Source organism: Paroedura picta, chromosome 2 (assembly GCF_049243985.1).
Source record: "Paroedura picta isolate Pp20150507F chromosome 2, Ppicta_v3.0, whole genome shotgun sequence".
Lineage (NCBI taxonomy): Eukaryota > Metazoa > Chordata > Lepidosauria > Squamata > Gekkonidae > Paroedura > Paroedura picta.
Genome location: NC_135370.1, coordinates 103533490 through 103552297, shown reverse-complemented (window position 1 = coordinate 103552297; position 18808 = coordinate 103533490). Strand labels below are relative to the sequence as shown.

General features: G+C 41.6%; 1 protein-coding gene across 4 annotated transcripts in view; it reads right to left on the bottom strand.

Annotated features, from left to right (window-relative positions):
• Positions 1–18808, bottom strand: part of DCDC1 (doublecortin domain containing 1) — a 396547-nt gene that overhangs the window by 32020 nt on the left and 345719 nt on the right. For all 4 annotated transcript variants that reach the window (XM_077321955.1, XM_077321952.1, XM_077321953.1 and 1 more), the window contains 6 exons: positions 15835–15991; positions 9750–9908; positions 5904–6107; positions 5609–5723; positions 2798–2968; positions 574–759 (listed from right to left, as the gene is read on the bottom strand). In XM_077321955.1, the coding sequence (XP_077178070.1) occupies positions 574–759; positions 2798–2968; positions 5609–5723; positions 5904–6107; positions 9750–9908; positions 15835–15991 (992 nt within the window). The remainder of the gene's footprint in view (positions 1–573; positions 760–2797; positions 2969–5608; positions 5724–5903; positions 6108–9749; positions 9909–15834; positions 15992–18808) is intronic.

The following is an 18808-nucleotide window of genomic DNA, read 5'->3' as shown; positions in this document are numbered from 1 at the left end:
TAAAACCAGCTTTGTGTGTAATATTTGTGATGCTGGCAATCAGTATTTGTGTTCCTAACAGCCACTGTCAGCTGAATTTCATCTTACTGGATTTTTAAAGTGTCATAAGATTTTTGAGGAAATCAGCTGTGAAGGACAGCAGTTATTCAAAGGGGACTGATGGAATTGACATAGAATAGCTATTTAATAAGGAATAGCCATCATAATGAAATGGAACTTCAAGTTTGCCACTGGGATGAACTACAGGCAAGACTTCATGCACTGCTTGTGGACTTCTTAGAAGCATTAGTTTTGGTTGATGTTTTGCCAGGATGTTGGACTACTATGCTTAGTGTGATCCAACAGAGCTTTTATATTCTTAATGTTCAGGACATTGCCACATACTGAAGGTCAAATGGATAAATTATAGCACCCCTTGTTAACTGCCAGAAAGACCATTACTCGAGCCAGTAAAATTGTAAATTTAATTTTGATCTCCAGTTCCATGAGTAGATTTCAAATATTTCAAAACTCTTCAAAGGAGAAGGTCAGAAAATGATTCATTATGGTGAACCACAATTTTATAAAATATACCTTCTTAACATTAAGACACTTAAAGGGCCACATGGAAAAATCATCTGCTTCTTCAGAACCAGATGCACAGAAGAACAGAGTGCCAGGGGACAATTTTCTCAGTTCTTCCTTTCCTCTTTTGGCCTTTGCACAAGTTAAGCATATCATTACTTTTTTCTTCCTATCCGGTGAAAGAAAACAGTAGCCCTGTGAAAAACAATAGTTGAAAATCTTTTAACGAAGAAAAGAAAGCAGTTTGGAATTATCTATTATTTTTATCCATATTCAAATTTCTCTATTGTTTGATTTTAAAACTTTCAGATTAAAGAATCAAGTTATTCCAATAATATATTTCTCCAAAATTCTGTAAGTATCCATTTTAAAATTAAGATGATATATTGGTGTCGATTAATGTACTTTCTGTAATTTTCTGTAATTTTAAGTAGTTTTATCAATGGTACTGATTTAAAGAACATAAGAGGTTCTTTAGATGTCACAGCAACTGCATAGAATTCACTTTACTGTATCCCATAGCTGTCACTTCAATGGGGTCAACTGTGGATAGCCTTATCATGCAATTGTCATCGAGATCAGACAAATAATAAGGTTGTAAAGATATGCACAATTGGCCCCATATTGTGTCAGGCTTCAAACAGTGCAATGAGATGAATTTGAAAAGCAGCTTTAATGTCATTATTATAGTATCTAAAGAAAATAGTGTCAAGAACCCAGACCTAGCACTGGGTCTTCCTCCCACTCTGAGTAGAATGACATTCACGTCACTGTTGTTTAGTTTGGCACCAAGATATATTACTCCAAAGAAGCCACTACTCTCATCACTATAGACCTCATGATTCCCAGTACCCATGGCCTAAAGAAGACAATACTTCTGGCTGTATCACCAGAAAGATAGGAAATTTAGGTGGTAGGGCTCAGGCTGGGATAAATGGCAGCATGATGAGAAATATTCAAGCTCATTTTGGCTTAGATATATGTTGGAGCAAGGTGTCTGCTCCTTGGGAGATATCCAGAGTGCCTGGAATACCTGACTACTTGTTGCACGATTTACGATTTAAGTTTAGTTTCTGTCGTAGGACTGGACACATGTAGTAACACCAGATCACTTGATGAGAGAGCCCTCGCTGATCCTTTTACAGGCTTGGGTCCTGCTAGAGCATGGCAAGCATCAATATCTATTAACATGGGGATCTTACTAATGTTCCTTCAAAAGTGTAGCTATACGAGGGCACTACACTGAAATGATCCCATTCATTACAATGGCTTGTGTTTCCAGTGTTCCAGAATTAAAACAAAGTGCATTTAAAGGGGGGGGGGGGCTTCCACCTGTCCTTCCAGTCAACTGTGCTTCCCAGTTCTGTATTTTATACAGACAGAAGGAAGTGGTGATGATGTTAGCCATTTAGCCGTGTCTGTCTCTTGGCAATCCTATAAGTCAACTGTTGCCATGCTCACTCCTTTCTTTATTTTGAAACAGTTAGTGTCATCAAATGGTGTATGTAAAATGACTTCATGGCTTGCATAGAGTGACTGTATCAGTTATATCAAATGCACTGGCACCCCCACATTTTGCAGGACTTTCCACAGTTTGTTGTGATTCACACAATCAAAAGCTTTCTTATAATCAATAAAACAGACGTGGACATCCTTCCGATATTCCTGTGACATTTCCAAAATCCAGTGCAGATTTGCTATTTGGTCAGGAATGGCATATCCTTTTCAAAAACTGACTTGAACAACTGGTAATTTCCTTTCAATAGTCGGTGTTATGCATTGTTGTACAATTTTAAGCAAGATTTTACTAGCATGAGAAATCAGGGCTATTGTATGATAATAGGAACAGTGAGTCACCATTTTTTGGTAGTGGGCTGTTTCCACTCCTCTGGCCAGTTATTAATTTTCCAGATTTTCTGGCACAAAGCTGTAATGGTTTTGATTGGCACACATCTCAGCAGTTCCACAGGTATGATTGTTCAATATAGCTATTTCAGTTTCATAAAAGACATAAAGGCTCATTCCATAAATGTTGAATAACATATTTTCAAGGTGCTTTTGCAACTGAATTTTCCTAAGAGAAACAGGAAAATCTACTTCTAAAGTGCACTGAAAGTGCATTATCCAATGTATGCGGAATAAGCCATAGTTACATCAGTGTAGCCATCACTTTTCTTATTAAGGATTTTTTTTTTGGGGGGGGGGGCTTATTATACAGAAAAAAATTACTTACGGGCTGATCTATTTTCTCTGTGCTGGTCACACAGAATGTACAAATAGAAGCATAATTTGCTGCGGTGATTTCTTGGTCCAATATTGTACTATAAAAGGCATTAAAAATCTTTGTTGTTTCCATGTAATTCCACCTTTGATGAGCAGCACCATTCTCACATTCTGTGTATTTCTGCCCAAACATAAAAGTTTACCATCTTATTGTAAGTTTTCCAGTAGGTTCCATGTTTGTTCAACTAGTTATTAATATTTTTAAATATTCAGGTTTACCTGACAAGAAGCTAATTCTGTTTTTCTTTTTGTTCATTGTTGTATATACAATTGAATTTAAATCCTTTTCATAAGCATTATCAAGCCACAGAAGAATGAATGATGGGGAAAGAACACTTATTTTTTTTTTAAATGTTAGTATGGCTGGGTAATCCCCCACATTTTTCTCTAGTATCATTCCCAAACAATACACAAGGTCTAATTAAAAGTAAAAGGACAATGAAGATAATTTGGATAGTAAGTAATGAGAGTAGACAAAAAGTGAGTGAAATTATACAGATGCAACCATGAGCTTGAACTGTTCACACAGTAGAAGTGGCAAGAGGTATACAACTTTGGACCCATAGCACAACTACATGGTAAGACTTCCAATAAACTTCAAATGAGTTTACCAACCTGATTTTGAATCAGTCCACCACATATCAGTTGCAAGTTTCCTGCTGAGAGCTCATTTTCCAAATATGAGAGCCCTTAGTATGTCAGGACCATTGTACGTGGAGAGGATAAATTCAGCTATTTTTCCCATTGGGGGGCTGCAAATGTAGCCCATCTCCTCATACTCCACTGTCTCCCCCAGAATCTTTAGCCATATGTCAGGAAGCACTGATGAAAAGGATCAAGCAGAGTGATCTGAAGCTGAACCCTGAAAAGACGGAGGTCCTGCGGCTGGGTAGGAAGGGATCATGGGAGGAAGCGAGTCTGCCCACCCTGGACCATGTGCGGCTCTCAGTGACGCACTCCACCAGGAACCAGGGCGTGTTCCTGGGTGCTTCCCTTAATAGAAGCCCAGGTCACAAAGGTAGCATGGCTGGCATTTTACCACCTCCGTCAAGCCAAACTAGTAGCACCCTACCTGACTCCAGAACACCTAGCCACAGTGATCCATGCAACGGTCATCTCTAGACTGGGCTTCTGCAACTCACTCAACACAGGCCTACCCTCATCCTTGATCCAGAAACTACAGCTGGTGCAGAATGCTATGGCCAGGATTCTCACTAAAACATCATGGAAATCCCACATCCAGCTGGTACTCCAACAACTCAGCTGGCTCCCAGTTGAATTCTGGATTAAGCTTAAGGTTTTGGTAGTCACCTTTAAGGCCATACGCAGTTTGGGCCCAATGTATTTGAGAGACCGCTTCCCGGCCTATACCACCAAAAGATCCTTATGCTCCACCACCTGCAATTGGCTATGGATCCGGCCAGAGCCTTCTCGGTCCTGGCCCCCGCCTGGTGGAATGAGCTCCTTGAGGAGATCAGAGCCCTGCCTGAACTTCCACAATTCCGCAGGGCCTGCAAAAGGGAGCTCCTCCACCAGGCATTTGCATGAGGTCGACTGACTCAGAACATCTGCTGGTCCCCCCCCCCTCAGATGCCCCTTCCATGACTGAACAATTTGATTTTCCCAGGGATATGTCAGTGTTGTTATTCATCTTGTGTTGTGATTCGATTGTAAGTCGAGACTTCTTTGGGTAGTGTTGTGACTGTTACCTGATAGATTGTTGGGATGTTCTATATAATTTTGTGCAACATTCCATGTAAACTGCCCAGAGCCATAGGAAAGGGCAGTATAGAAATCCAAATAAATAAATAAATATGAATCAGGACTCAGTGCTTGGGAAATTAGTTCCCAGTAGGGAAACTGCATCTGACATATGACTAACTGCTTCCTAGCCAAAGGATGTCAAAAATTGTAAGATGCAACTTGGCCCTTAAGTGCAGCAGCACAACGCACAGTTTCCATAGCCTTAACCAAAGCATATTCTTGAGGCTGGAGTGTCAGGTAAAAAGTACTGAGAATGACACTTCTTCCTCTGGATATAATAATTCAATATATATTAGCTGAACTGTTTAAGAGCACTACAGAAACTGCTTTAGTAGTCCTTGCTTTCATTATCCTTGTAGCACAAACCTATGTTGTCATAAGCCAGTTCTTAAAGTATAATTTAATTGAAACCTATTTCTCTGTTTGCAGTAGTTCAGGCAACAGATCCTTGGCAGCAAAGGAAGAAGTGGAGTTCAGCAACATCTTTAACAGGAGCCTGTTCTCTCTCAGCCTTATCTTTTGTTATGTTTTTATTTACAAAATGTATATCCTGCCTTTCGGCTTTCACAAGGATCACCAAGGTGGCTAACAAATTAAACATACGAACAAAGGGAAGGAGAGATCACTGAGGGAGTGAAAATGAAACAAACAAGTTTCCACCCACTGGCAGAAGAAATTAACGAAGCTGGGATGGATGAATCTCCCTGGTGAGATGGTTCCAGAGTTTTTAAGACATGAACAAGAACACCCTCTCCTGGGTTGCCAACAATCAAATCTCAGAAGACAGGTACACCTGTAACGACTCTTGAAGATGACCATAATGGCCAGGTAGGTTCATAAAGGAGCAGGTAGTTTTTCAGGTACACTGCTCCCAAATCATTTAGAGCTGAAACAACATGCCATTTTCTTCTAGAATACAAGAAAATCATTTTTTTAAAAAACCCATACAATTGTTATATATATGATTTTCTGCACATAGATTATATCTGTCTCTTACCTGAACAATAACATCACATCCTTGCATTTTCAATGGAAACTTTGGATAGCCACTCAGAATGTTGGGCATTGATACTGCTAACACTAGACTGGGGTCAGTCTTTAAATGAAATGTCCTAGTAGCAGAAAGGTGATTGAGAATATAAGATTATATCACAGATATTTTAATACTAGTTTGCTAACTGAATGAATGGTGTTGTCAAATTATAGAGCAGAGCCCCAGCACCTGCTGATAACATCATGACGGCCAAGAAAGCCTTGTGAAATTCCACTCATTTCTAATGATGAACTTGTACCTGCTATTATCTCTCCATATCCAGTATTGGTTGCTGTCTTCACATTTCTTTTCTAAGAAAACCACTTCAGAACCAGAATGGAGGTCAGAATTCTTCACACCCAAAACAAGATTTGGAAACCTATGGCTGATAATTTTCCCATTTTTAAATGCAAAATGTTGATGATGGGATTCCTGCAGTTCTTCACTCAGTTTTTGTTGATGGCTGAAGGCAAGAAAATATATTTGTTAGGAACAATACCCTGTGACATCGCATTGTATTGTAACAAACAAAAGAAACCTAGACAAGTGAAGTGTGCAGAATGTTTGCTCACTGCTAATGATCTGTGGCCCCACCAGAACAGCCCAGTTTAGCTTGAACTCATCAGATCTTTAAATCTATGCAGTGTTGTCTCTGGTCATTATTTGGATGGGAGACCACCAAGGAATACCAAGGTCACTATGTAGAGGCAGACAATGGCAAACCATCTTTGAACATCTTTTGCTTAAAAAAAAACCCTAAAGGGTTGCCATAAGTCAGCTGCAACCTCTCAGCATAGAAGAAGACCCATGAGCACCCCGATTAGCCTAGAATAGTCCAAGCTTGTCAGAACTTGGAAGCTAAGCAAGGAAGGTCATGGTTAGTACTTGGATGGGAGTCCACCAAGGAAGCCCAGATTCCTATGTAGAAGTAGGCAATGACAAACTACCTCTGCTCATGTCTTGCCTTGAAATTCCCATAAAGGGTTGCTATACATTGGTTGGGCCTGGACAGCACATAGTTATAATTATTAATGACCTGAAGCAAAGGTTGACTGAAACTAGAAAAGACCTGGTGAGGAGCACAGAAGAGTTTACCTACAGTCAATGCAATCCTAAACAGTTATACACTGCTAACTCCATTGGAGTCCTACCAAACAAATGTCTGTACACCACAGAGGATTAAACGCTACCTTTACATGGGCAGTATTATGCTTGCTTGAAACTGAACAATGGTTGATTCCTACTGTTGAAACCTCCAAGAAAAGTGAGACTGATTCCCCAGACTCTCCTCTTGGGTTTCTCTGGAAGGATCAAAGTTACAAAGCAGAGAGCCAGGCTAAAGCTGCACTCCCTGTACAATAACTGCCACCACCCCTGAATACTCCCAAGCCCTAAGAGTCCAGGGGCAACTATTAAGCCTGTCTGCAAACAAAGCAAGCAGAGAAACTTCAGAACAAAGAGTGAGGTATTTGTGATCAAGAAGGCACTGGGTGGGTCAAGTTCCTGTAACACTTCCAAGAATCAGACAAAAAGGTTAAACATTAATTAATATTTATGGTGCTCAATACACAAGCTATACTAGTTAGTTAATAAAATAACAACCATGTTTAATATCATTATACTTAACACTCACAAGCAAGAGGGTTCTAAGAACCAATAGTCCAGAGTCCAATTAGCATAAGCTATTGTGTGACAAAGGGATAAGACTACTGATATAGACAAAAGATGGATACTTATGGACAAATTCCATGTGGGATTCATTAACAAGGCTCAATCAAAATCATATATTAATTTAAGGAAAGCCCAACTAAATCCTTGGTGTCAAGGTGGCAAATTATTGCTAGTGGCAAATTAAGGCTTTGGCTGAAAAAGTGATATCATTTGACCTGCAGAAGAAAAAGGGCCAGGCACACAGGAGAACAAGGACAGAATTGGCAACAGATGAAGAGGAGCCCATATTCCAAATGTCCACCCCAAAGCTGGGTTGTTGACTTCATAGATGCAATTCAAGGACAAATCATCCCAGAGTTAACAGGGAAACATAGTTTTAAAGTCACATCAGAGTTTTTGGCCTAAGTGGGGGGTTCAAGGCCTGAACCATTGTTTTACAGAACAGAAAAATGAATACACTTGCTTTTCCATTACACCTATACTCAGTAGGAGCCATTTTGGTGCCCACTCTGTTTCAAAAGGGAAGACAACCAGGGTGGGCGGGGTAGCATGCTACTCAGTCAATTGGAAGGCACTTGTGGAAACCAGCACTTTCTTACCTTCCCACCTTTTTGCTGGAGAAGGTGCCCCACTATCCCTTCCTTTAAATATAGTATGGAATTAGTGGCTACTAGGCTAAGCAGGAATTCTTCGGTTGTCTCTCCAACTGGTCCTGAGTCAGTCCTTTTTTAACCTGCCTCATACTCTATGGTAGGGAGCAGCTTAGAATTTAAATAGGCCTGGTCAAAGCAGATTGGTAATATCCTAATGGCTGTAGTATGTTTAATGCAGGCTTGTTGCTATGGCAATTAGATTAGCAAGCATATGGAGGTATCTTAGGACTCTTCAGGCTGTCCAATGCAAGTATATGGTGAGGGAACTCTCCTGGTGCTGTTGGTCAACACCTTCATAGTGACCACTGTAAGAATTGTCTTGATAAGCAGAATCTTTTCATAGAGTTTAGGCTGCAGGCAAGGACAAGAGAATATCAGCTACATAGTATAGTGGGCTTGAAGCCAGGGTAGGATTTCACAAATGCTGACAAACCTGTTCGGTAGCCTCTAAGGGTGCTCACACTAATAAGGAATATTTTACCCATTGCAATTAGCCTTTCAAATAGTTCATAAACCTGTAGTTTAATCCAGTCTTGGTGTCTTCTTTTTTGTGTGGGGTTCTTGAAACAGAGATTAATTTTCATTCTTTGCAGAATCACAATGAATGGATGAGAAATGGAGCTCAGGTGCCTAATGGTGCTAGCTTTAATTTTTGCAAAAAAAAAAAAAGTACATCTCTTTAACTCATAAATCAAATGTAATATACTTTTAACATGACACACATACTAGTGTGGCGTAACATATTTGGGTAGAGGTTTAGTTCTAAGTGGGAATGACAAAATCTTCACAGTGAACATGTTCAGTAAGTGATCATACTGTTTTCAACAGCAGCAAGTACTCTTGAGCTAAGCCTCAGATCCTCCTCCCTTGCCATTGTTAGAATTGAGCAGTGTGCTAAATAGCTTTGCAACTTTACAATAGATCTGGAGTTTAATTTCTTTCTGCCCTGTGGCTATTTTTGTACCTGCACAGTAGATGAAATCAGTTTTCTCCCGGAGACATGGATGGTTATGTTGGGCAATTATATGTTGAAGTAGGGGGGAAGTAGAAACTATGATTCCCATAAGGCTATGCAAAAATGCATGAGCAAAAATAGATGAATCCCAAATAGTAAGTCATTGTTTAATGATAAACAGCTGAATGACTGATTTGCTCACTCTTTATTGGCTGTAGAGTAGTACAGAGTTATGACAGGTCTGCATGTCTTGGGGAAAACTTAGATTCCTATTGGGCTGTATGAGACTGGCTATGATTAAAATACTGCTGTTACTCTGTACTGTTTGAATGTGTGGAAAGTAATGAGCTGAACAGGCTCAAGCTGCTTGATAAAAAATTGGCTTCCTGAGCGCAACTGGTGAGCAGAACATGGGGAGAATAGGCTGGGGCTCAAGCATCCTTATATATTAAGAAGATTTAGCTTGGCTATTCACAAACTCATTTCCATTCGAATTTTATAGCATATAATAATCAGTGCACAACTGAAAGTTCTGCATTATGCATTGTTACTTACTAGGTTTACAATACATATCTGATGTTCTTAGTACTATCACCCTAAGGGGAATGGGCTATATTATAATATGACTACAGTTTATATGTAAGGGGTTCACATATTCAGAAATATCAGACTGATCATCTTTGCTTTTTCCTTGTTCCACCCCCAAGATTTTCCTTGTTATAGACTGTGCAGTTATATAAATCACGTAGCCATAATGTAATTGAAGAAAATTTCGATGCAAAAGAAGGAAGATCATATCACCATGCAGAAAATATACATATCTGACCTGTATTTTTTATATAATTCATCATTTTCAAAGAACTGCTTATCTTCTTTATCCTGGAAGCTTCTGTCCTCCTCAAAAGCATGGGAATTTTGCTGCCAATTATATTTAGGAGCTTTACAATATTTATCAGATTTTAGATGGGACTTTGTATGTGAATCTCTGAAAAGACATTAAACTCAGTATGAAACTTAGACTACTGGGGTTCATTGTCAATTTAAATTTTCACAAAAAGTTCTCAATAATCAATTAAAACTGAGCTTCATGTTAAGAACTAAAACAAGAGGGTTCCCCCCCTCCCTTATGTCAATGGGAATTGTATCTGAATAAACAGCAATGGCAACTAAATTGCACATAGGAATGCAGTCTAAATTAAACATCAATAATGTTTCCTGAACACCACCACCAGAGGCATGACTCTGGGATAAATGAGACTTTGAGCCAACATAGAATCATAGAATCATAGAATCATAGAGTTGGAAGGGGCCATACAGGTCATCTAGTCCAACCCCCTGCTCAACGCAGGATTAGCCCTAAGCATCCTAAAGCATATCCTAAAACATATGCTCACTATATATTGGCTGGACTATGCATGTCATCATGGATTGTTTTACATGCTGGAGAGAGAAAAACACCTTAGGGACACCACCTAGAATAATAGAGTTGGAAGGGACCTATTTATTTATTTATTTATTTATTTATTTATTTACTTGCATTTATATACCGCCCTCCTCGAAGGCTCAGGGCGGTTACTCACAACCCCATCGCTCATCCACTGTAACCTGCCACCCCCTCGAACCTTCACAGAATGAGCCTCTCTGTCAGATGGCTATCCAGCCTCTGTTTAAACATTTCCATTGATGGAGAATCCACCACCTCCTGAGGAAGCCTGTTCCACTGAGAAACTGCTCTGTCAGGAACTTCTTCCGGAGGTTTAGACGGAATTTCTTTTGAATGAACTTCATCCCATTGGTTCTGGTCTGTCCCTTCGGGGCAAGAGAGAACAACTGTACTCCATCCACTATACGACAGCCTTTTAAATACTTGATGGTTATCAAATCCCCTCTCAGTCGCCTCCTCTCCCGGCTAAACAGACCAAACTCCCCCAACCTTTCCTCATACATCTTGGTTTCCAAACCCCTCCACCATCTTTGTTGCCCTCCTCTGGACATGCTCCAATTTGTCTACATCAACTAGGGTGCCCAAAACTGAACCCAGTACTCCAAGTGAGGCCAAACCACAGCAGAGTAAAGTGGTACTATCACCTCCCGTGATCTGGACACTATACCCCGTTTGATACAGCCCAAAATCCCACTTGCCTTTTTAGCCATCGAGTCACACTGGTGACTCATGTTCAATGTATAATCTAAGACTCCTAGATCCTTTTCGCACATACTACTGCCAAGACAAGTCTCCCCCATCCTATATTGATGTATTTGGTTTCTCCTACCTAAATGCACAACTTAGTTAAAGATAACTAAAGAGAGAATGCTGTTTGAAATGACAGGAGGGAATCTTCCTCCCTCACTGTGCCTTCCACCAAAGAATGGGGAATGAAAGAGTGAGTCGCTCTTCTGGTTTTTGTGTAGCATGTGAGAAGGGAAATACGCAAGATGCAGCAAAGAAGGCTTTAAAATGTGGAGGGAAGAAATAGCATGATTTAATATCATGCTATTTTTAGGTAGGAGACATCTCGCCGTTTTGAACATTTACAGAAATCCCATATCCACAGATTTGGCCATATGAAGAGATACATTGATATGTTAACAAGACTACAGAAATGTGGCCTGCGAGCTGGTAGAAGTTACACACTATTGCTACTAGGATTGGGCGCTTCAGCGTCCAAAGCAGCTGTTCGCACCCGAAGCAGACAGTGCCACGGTGTGGCACAGGCACGGGGGGAGGTGTGGCGCAGGCACGGGGACGCCGGTCAGTGCACACACGCAGGTGCAGAGCTCTGTGCCTGCTTGTGTGCGCCGACTGCCGCGACGGCACCTCCCCTCCCCCCACGCCACGGCGCTGGCTGCTTCAGGTAAGAACGGCCGCTTCAGACACTGAAGCACCAAACCCTAATTGTTACTGGGAGAATGGGAGTTGGCTGGCTGCTATAGGATTTAAAGTTGGACGAGGAAAAGAGGGGAAGGAGCTGCAGCAGAGGAAGAGGGAGAAGAAGCTGACAGTTGTGGTAAAGATGGAGATGCTCCAGGAGTTGTTGTGGCAGGAAGGGTTGCAGAAGCTAACTTCGATTGAGGGCAGGAGGCTGTAAGAAACCTGGTGCTGGCAGAGCCAATTCCCGGCTGGGAAGAAGCCTCCAGAAGAGGTGAGACTGATGAAGAGGAGGTGTAGTTATCAAACCCTGTCCCTGAAGAACTCAGGGAAGGACTGGCTAAAGGGATTTCAAAAACAAGGAGGATGGAATACAGAATGAAATTCATGCTTTGAGAAAGCATAGAGGTATAGGAGTAGGCCCAGGACTAAGCACTTTAAGAACTATATATGTGTAATGAAGGTGGTCAGGGAGGATCCTGGGGACACAGCTCTTATGCACAAATGATCCCTAGTCTCTTGCCATGAGTCCAGCCGAGAAATTTAAATGATACCCTTTAACAGGTTACTACCCCTTGATCCCTGCCCATCTTGGCTCCTCAAAGAGGCTGGCTAGCGGATAGGAGGTCAGCTCAGGGATGTAATCTATCTCTGCCTGGGTACTGGGGAGTTCCCTGAGCTGCTGAAATGGGCAGTGGTTCGACCTCTCCTCAATAAACCATCACTGGACCCGACCCAGCCAACTACCACCCAGTGTCGCATTTAGCATTCCTAGGTACGGTGGTTGAAAGGGCTGCAGCAGACCAGCTCCTGGCATTCTTGGAGGAACCTTCAGCTCTTGATCCAAATTACTCTGGCTTCTGTCCTGGCCACAGGGCGGAGATGGTGCTGGTCACCTTTATTGGATGACCTCTGCCACCAGCTGGATCGAGGAAGGTTAGCTGTGCTTGTTCTGTTCAATCTGTCGGCTGCCTTTGATGTCGTTGACCATGAACTGCTGGCCCTCCACCTTGCCAGGACGGGAATATGAGGTGCAGCTCTTAGCTGGATATACCCCTTTCTCCATGGACCCAGAGGGTTGCTGTGCTATTGTACACCTACTGACTCAGGGCATGGTTCTCTCCCTGACATTATTCAACATCTTTATGCACCCTCTGGTCCAGCTGGTGAAGAGTTTTGGGCTGGGTTGTCATCAGTATGCGGATGACACCCAGCTCCTTCCCTTAATGGACAGCCACGTGGACTCCCCCCCCCCCCCCACGATCCATTCACCAGATGTTGAGCAGGGTCTGAATGACTTGAGCAGAGTCATCTCAACCCCTTCAAGATAGAGGTCCTGTGGCTGGGAGGTAGGAGATTTAGCCAGGAAGCGCGCTTACCCACCTTAACGGGGACACAACTTACGACCGCACCCCAGGGATGCACAACTGGCCTTATCGATGGCCAGGACCTTTTCGGTCTTGGCCCCAACCTGGTGGAATGAGCTCCTGGGTGATCTGAACGTTTGACATTCCACACGGCCTGCAATATAGAGCTCTTCTGCTGGGTCTATGGTTGAGGCCAGTAGTGAGGAAGATCAACCCCCCCCTCCCAATCAGCCAGCAGTTAGTCTTATGATCTTGACCCCTCTTTCCATCCCTCCAGAGATATACATAGGGTAGGGGATGAGGGAGTTTGGGGGATTTCTTACTGCCATACTGTTGGATTTTATTCTGATAGTTGTCCATTTTAATGAGGTTTTTATTGGGGTTTTATTGACGATGTAACCCACCACGAGCCAGTCTCGGGAGTGGTGGGACATAAATCAAATAAATAAATAAATACATTTATTAGCATAAATGAAATAGCAAACTTTTGAAAGTATTCCCTGCAATTACATCTGAACAAGCTTCCAAATTAATGTACTTAGGAGGCCAGCTTACATTCCATACATGAAATGTTTAGGGTTATGAAAAGGGATATTATAACGTTTTGCTCTTTTCTGAGACCCCTTATGAATCAAACGCAAGTAACGGCACTTCACAATGGTGTTCTGAGGTGACATATGTTATGCTGCCTCCTTAACTTCCTTAGTGTTCCCTACTTTTTTTTTTACTGCCATCCAAGGCTCGTGTGTTAGAGTTCTTGGTTGGACCCAAAGAACACGATGATTTAGTTATACTTGGTAGAATGACAGAAATCTCAGACAGCATGTGGGGGTGGCTCTGAGATAAAAGGGGACCGTTTGGTATAAATAAAGCCATTGTTTTAAACATTATTTAAAACTATAACAGTTTCAGTAAGGCATAATTGTTTCAGATAAGTACAGTTCTTCTTTCTTACTTGCCGCTTGCCACTTCTTAATCTGCCACTTCAATTTCCACAAAGAACACAAATCTCTCTCATACTCTGCACTATTTGCACACTCAGGTCCTCCCCCCCCCTCCCCCCCCACACACACAATACATAGAATCATAGAAGAACAGAGCTGGAAGGGGTCTCCTGGATCATCTAGTCTAACCCCCTGCACTATGCAGGACTTACATTGCCAAACACCAACCACAATTATCTTTACAGAAACCTTCTTTTTGAGGAAGCAAGCTCTTCCAGTTGGCAATAGAAACTCTTGCTTAATCTAGTGCTTACGTGAATGCTTGAATACTGAATTACAGCACTGTTCCTAAGGCTTTTGCTTACCTTCTCGGAAGTAATATTAACTTTGTTTTTTTTTTTGTAAGACACTACATACCAAGACAATATACAATGTATATTACCAACACTGAAAATGAACAATTTACCACTGATATATATTGCACTAATCTAGTTGTATTACAGCCCAATGTAACTGCAATAATGATTAGGCTATAAACTCTATATGATTATAACTAATACATAAAGATTTTCAATATTTCAGAAAGCAACAGCACCACCTATTGCCTGAATGAGTAACTGCAATTTGTTTTTAGTAAGGCATTCAACAACAAAGCCAGAGTGAGACAGAATACATTCATGAATCACAACCTCTCATTGCAAGTTGTAAAAACTTTGTAACGGATTCAATTAGAATAAGGTTCAGGGATGTCGAAATAAACTGAATCTTAAATTCATCCGAATGCTATTCTCTTTTACAAAACAGTGGGTTAAGAAATGTAGCTTGGATGGTAACATAAAATGGACAATGAAAGAAAACATGTGCAATTGATTCTATACAGCATTGTCCACAGCATTGTTGAAATCTCCCATATAACATGGCAGAAGGTAGAGTATTAGTAATCAATGTAGCGTCAAGAACAATTATTAATTTTAAAATAGTTATTTATGTTTGGCTTTTCATCCAGTGTCTCTACAGATTCTGAAAAAAAAAATCGGTGCATTGAGAGCATATTTTCAAGGTCTTACCATTCAGTAATCCAGGGAAAAGTAGACCCAGGGGTCTCATAAGGTTCCCTAGTGTCCACCAAGGTTGTAGACTGGGTAAAAACATTTTTTGAAGTCCCCACATACACATTTTTAGCATTCTGGTATCTCTAGAAAACACACCCAAGGATTCTATAAGGGTCTTTAATATAAACTTTTAAGTTTTAGACTATATGCATTGCTAAAAACTTACCTCACTAATTTTTTGCCATTCTTGTGAGATGTTTTTCTCAATGAACACAGCCTAAAAGCTTAAAAGTGTTAATTAAAGTTAATCATGATGCTAGTTGTGAAAGCTTGAAGGTAAAGATTTTGTAAGAATCTGCACTATGAACTTATTCTGTAGTGTTGTTGCTTTTAAAAATCACATTAGAGAACAGAACTGTAATAGTAGAGACAATAAATAATACATACATACATACATACATACATACATACATACATACATACATCTTCATTTTTCTATCCTGCACTTCCAATACAGCTCAGAGCTGGTGACAACATCATTAAAAACAATCAATTAAAATCACAGGTATAACCCATCTAAATATTTATAAATGCCATTTTTGTTTCTAGAATGTCCAATACCTCCCTCCCAAAGTCTGTTTAAATATATACACCACAGATGTTATAATTTTTTACTTACAAACATTCCTCTGTTTTGTCTTCAATATTTTTAGTGTTTTCTTGAGCTTGTTTTTCCTCCAACTCATCAAAACCTTTTCCCCCTTCAAAATCCACTATAGTTCTTTCAACAGAAAGTTTGGCTCCTACAATATGATTCTTTCCCTCTAAAGCAAGATCTAGAGAAATGTAAACCATTAAAAATAAATTAATATTATATAAGAGGTTTCTTGCCCAGCTAACATACTAAAGTTAAACTCTATATTTTCACAATAGCAGATTCTGTCTCTACAGAAAGATTTATGTGTAATGACAGTGTGGTGCCAGTGGTTAGAACTTCAGTCTTGGATCCATGAGACCCAGACTTATGATAGAAGCTCACCGGGCCAGTCACAAGTTTACAGCCTAAACTATTTCACAAGGTGAAGGGATACTATGGGGAAGGGGCAAATGATGCTGGAACACTCCTTCAGTTCCTATTAGAGATAAAGGTATGATATAAATAAATGAGAAAAGAGTAAAGGTAAAAGGTAAAGGTATCCCCTGTGCAAGCACTGGGTCATGTCTGACCCTTGGGGTGACGCGCTCCAGCGTCTTCATGGCAGACTCAATACGGGGTGCTTTGCCATTCCCTTCCCACAGTCATTACCGTTTTACCTCCCAGCAAGCTGGGTACTCATTTTACCAACCTCGGAAGGATGGAAGGCTTGAACCGGCTGCTGGGATCAAACTCCCGCCCTCATGGTCAGAGCTTCAGACAGCATGTCGGCTGCCTTACCACCCTGCGGCTCTAAGAAAATACTGAACTTCAAATAAGAACAATGCTTCATCAGAGCCCTTACAGCTCAATGCTCTCTGTTTTAAAGATGAGAGGTAATTAATCCACTGGAATAGCGGTCCCCAACCTTTCTGTGGTCAGGGACCGCCTCCAGGGTGAGGGGAGAGCCGACGGCCCGGGTGCTGCACAGCAGCTGTGCGCAAACGTGCATGTGCAGCAAATGCGCATGCGAGTTTGTGTCGCTGGCGTGCTGGGCCTGCCTGTTCCCCGAGCTTCTTGCTGTGTGTGTTGGGGGGGGGAGGAAGGTGCGGATCGGGGGTTGATGACCCCCGCACCAGTACACAAATAAAATATCCCATTCAGTAATAACAATGTTTGGCACTCCAAGAAAATAAATTTGCTCTGCTAGTTGCAGTTCAGCCTCCTATTCTGACGCATTTATTGCACTAAAACTACATGTGATCCTGAAATTCATTAACTGGAACTCCACATTTATTTATTTACCAGGAATACAACAAGCGCTAGAGCTTGGCGGTGGGAAGAGGAAGGGGAGGAGTTGTCAAGTCTGTAAGGGCATGGGGTTGAATGTGTGTGTTGTGTGGGAGGTTGTGGTGGCGTGGTGACAAATGAGGGTGTAGGTGTGGAGAGATGAGTATCAAGAACCTGCGCTTTGGAATGTTAGTTGAGTGTGGGAGAGGACTGACTTTTGGGAATTGTGGCATAGTGGTTACAGATGAGCTTTCCAGAGCCATGTGAAGGGAAAATCAGACTGGAGACTCTTCTTAAAGGGAGATTACATGGCAACCAATTCCTCCCAGTTCTGCATTCAACATCATTTCCCTTCTTGTGTGAATTAGGTTACAGACACCAAAATGTCTCCCTGCCCTAATTCACATGGGGTAGTCACAGTACACAGGTTTCCGCCCTGCTCCTTCTTTCTCCATTTTTTTTACTGTTGATAAAATGTTATGTGCCTACATGCTTCTTTCATGGTTGCTCCTTGCTGTTTACTACCCAAAGGAGTCTCAAAGCGGTTTACAAGTACCTTTTCCCTTCATCTTCCCACAATAGACAACCTGCTAGGAATGTGGGACTGTGAGAGATCTGAGAGAACCGGGAATGGCCCGTGGTCACCCAGCAGGCCTCAGGTGTCTCAAAGCAGTTTCCAACCACCTTCCTTTCCTCTCTCCATAGCAGACTCCACGTGCGGGAGGTGGGGTAAAGAGCCTCACTTGGAAGATGGCAACCCTAAGAGGAGGTCTCTCTGTGCACATCAGTCTTGACCTTAGTCAGGTTTATGCACACCTAGGGAGTGTGGAATTCCAGAACATGAACCTACACCAATCTGGAAAACTTATCTCCTCTCTGCAATGTTTTCTTGACCTGAAATATGTCAGGGGGCGCTAGGTGGCTGCGGGGGCATTACACAATTTTGAGGCTCCACTTCCAGACTTCAAGGAATATGTTTAAACGAGGGACAACCAAACTCCAGGTGGGGCCTGAAGAGCTCCTGGAATTGCTGCTAATCTCCAGACTATAAAGAGATGAGCAAAAATGTTCCCCAGGCAAAAATGGCTTCTTAGGAGGGGTGACTCTGTAGAATTGAATCCCACTGAGGTTTAGGGATACCAGCCTCCAGGTGTGGCCTGAGAATCCCCCGGAAGTACAGCTCATCTCCAGGACGTTAGACTGAAGGGTAAGCTCTCTCCCCTCACATGCATCCCTTCAAAAGGAATGCACATGGCCCCAGAATCCACTTGGTTACTTGTTCTGAGACCTACTGCAGTCCTTGTTGTTGTCCGCAAGGCTAAATCATTGCTTAATAAAAGTGGATTACCTAGTTTCCCCCAAAGTCTCACTGTCTGCTTTCCTGTAAAGCTAACTCCACTTGAGTTTGGACAGGGTTGTTGTAGAGAAGAAACATTTAAGGCCTCTCACCCAGGTTGTTGTTGAGTTGAAACACTTGAGTCCTATTGCACAGGCCTAACTATAACATTAGCCATATTTCAGGAAATATTATGTGAACTTATACATCACTGGGAAGTAGAATGTACCCCAGTAATAAATAGGATGAAGGAAGGAAGGAAGGAAGGAAGGAAGGAAGGAAGGAAGGAAGGAAGGAAGGAAGGAAGGAAGGAAGGAAGGAAGGAAAGAAGGAAGGAAGGAAGGAAGGAAGGAAGGAAATTTTTGAGCTATAAAACCTTCATAGTTTTGAGAA